General features: G+C 68.1%; 2 protein-coding genes across 2 annotated transcripts in view; both read right to left on the reverse strand.

The window, feature by feature from the left end:
* CHMP2A (charged multivesicular body protein 2A) overlaps positions 1 to 208 on the reverse strand; it is a 2033-nt gene extending 1825 nt beyond the window's left edge. Inside the window, exon 1 of the mRNA XM_004695486.2 lies at positions 173 to 208. Within this exon, the coding sequence (XP_004695543.1) occupies positions 173 to 208 (36 nt within the window). The remainder of the gene's footprint in view (positions 1 to 172) is intronic.
* On the reverse strand, positions 42 to 1495 carry UBE2M (ubiquitin-conjugating enzyme E2M). The gene is made up of 5 exons (XM_004695487.2): positions 1224 to 1495; positions 1078 to 1116; positions 864 to 967; positions 600 to 663; positions 42 to 520 (listed from the first exon to the last, which is right to left on the reverse strand). Exons 1-5 carry the CDS (start codon positions 1452 to 1454, stop codon positions 380 to 382), a joined length of 579 nt encoding a protein of 192 aa, XP_004695544.1. The 5' UTR covers positions 1455 to 1495; the 3' UTR covers positions 42 to 379.
* Between the last annotated feature and the right edge of the window lie 63 nt (positions 1496 to 1558).

The raw sequence follows: 1558 nt of genomic DNA on the forward strand, positions 1-1558 counted from the left end.
CGGCGGCGCCCGCGCCCCCCCAGAAGAAGAGGCAGAAGCCGTGCAGTAACATTCCCCTTTAATAGCCTGGCGGGCCCGCCAGCGGCGGGGCAGGGGTGGGGAGCAGGGGCCCCGGCCTCCCCGACCCCAGCGCGCCCCACCCCAGAGCCCAGAGCGGGGGGCCGGACAGCACCCAGCAGGGGGCTAGAGGAGCCAATTCATTTCCCATTGCTGAGCGGGTCGCGGAGGCGGCGCCGACCGACTGTAATCACGTGGTGGTTAAAAAAAAATAACTATGAGCCCCGGTGGGCGCCGCGCTGGGCTTCCCCAAAGGCGGCCCCCAATAAATATCTGCAGGGGATGTCGGGCTGCGCCCGGCAGGGGCCGGTGTGCGCTGGCCCTACTTGAGGCAGCGCTCGAAGTAGGTGGAGCCGATGTAGCCGCCCCGCATGGAGCGCTGCACGTTCTGCTCGAACAGACGCCGGTTGTTCTGCAGGACCTCGGCGGCCTCCTTGTTCAGCGGGTCCTCAGGGTTGGGCTCCTGTGCGGGACCGCTGGGGGTCAACAGGCCCCAGGGCTGAGGCCCGCCCTGCCGCCGCCCCACGGCCGCCCCTACTCACCAAGAAGAGATACTGCAGGCCATAAATTATGGAGTTTATCGTGAGGACTGGCTTCCAGTCCTCTCTGCGGGCAGAGAGCGTCGGGGTCAGGGGACGGGAGGGGCCGTGGCGCTGCCCAGCCAGTGCAGATGCCACAGGGAGGCGAGGGACACGAGCAGTGTCAGGGTCGGGCCACGAGGAGGAAAAGGTGGGGAGACCGAGGGACAGACCACAAGCCGTGGGGGGCAGCCACTCGGGCCCCCAGCGGTGGGGCCGCGCCCTCACCTGAGGATGTTGAGGCAGACGTTGCCCTCGAGGTCGATGTTGGGGTGATAGACCATCGTCTCACACTTCACCTTGGGGGGGTCATGTGGGTAACCCTGGCCCACCTGGCTCCAGGAAGACAGGAAGGTGGAGGGGTGTCCCACGGCACCCGGGGGGGACCTTTCAGCTGCTGCCACCTCGCCCAGGGGCCAGGCCTGTCCCCCCCCCCACTCACCTTAAAACTGAACACGAACTTCCCACTCTTGTAGAAGCCCTGGCGGGGGAGAGCGGGGAGACTGAGGATCCGTGGAGCAGCGGGTCTCCCCTCCCGGGACGACCACAGCCCGGCCTGCACGGGCGGCTGGCCCGGCGGGCCCTCACCTCATCGGGACAGATGACCAGCTTGAAGTTGAGGAGGTCGTCGGGGTCGGAGAAGCTGATGTCGCAGGTCTTGGGCAGGTTCAGCTCGTTTATGTCTGGTGGAGGGTGGGCGGGGCCTTCAGCTGGCTCGGGCTCCCCCTGGACCCCTAGGGTGGGTTGCTGCGGGCCCGCCCCACATGCCATCCCAGTCGGGTGGGCCAGGCTCGGGGGTCCACGGCAACCCTGACGCATGCAGCCTCGTGGGGGGCTGAGCCACGGCAGCCCCGCATCCTCAGCCCAGGCCGAGACCCCCAGAGGTGCCTGGGGCCCTCCAGCTCCAACCAAGCCTGCGGTGC

The sequence above is a fragment of the Condylura cristata genome, unplaced genomic scaffold (genome assembly GCF_000260355.1).
Source record: "Condylura cristata isolate star-nosed mole 26May11 unplaced genomic scaffold, ConCri1.0 scaffold00066, whole genome shotgun sequence".
Taxonomy (NCBI): domain Eukaryota; kingdom Metazoa; phylum Chordata; class Mammalia; order Eulipotyphla; family Talpidae; genus Condylura; species Condylura cristata.

Bases quoted from the DNA above. Each gene is read 5' to 3' on its own strand.
- UBE2M (XM_004695487.2), bottom strand. From the start codon at position 1,454: ATGCGTCAGGGTTGCCGTGGACCCCCGAGCCTGGCCCACCCGACTGGG. The intron at 968-1,077 runs GTGAGTGGGGGG...TCCTGGAGCCAG, and splicing joins AGTTCGTGTTCAGTTTTAAG to GTGGGCCAGGGTTACCCACA. The intron at 664-863 runs GTGAGGGCGCGG...CTCTGCCCGCAG, and splicing joins GTCTGCCTCAACATCCTCAG to AGAGGACTGGAAGCCAGTCC.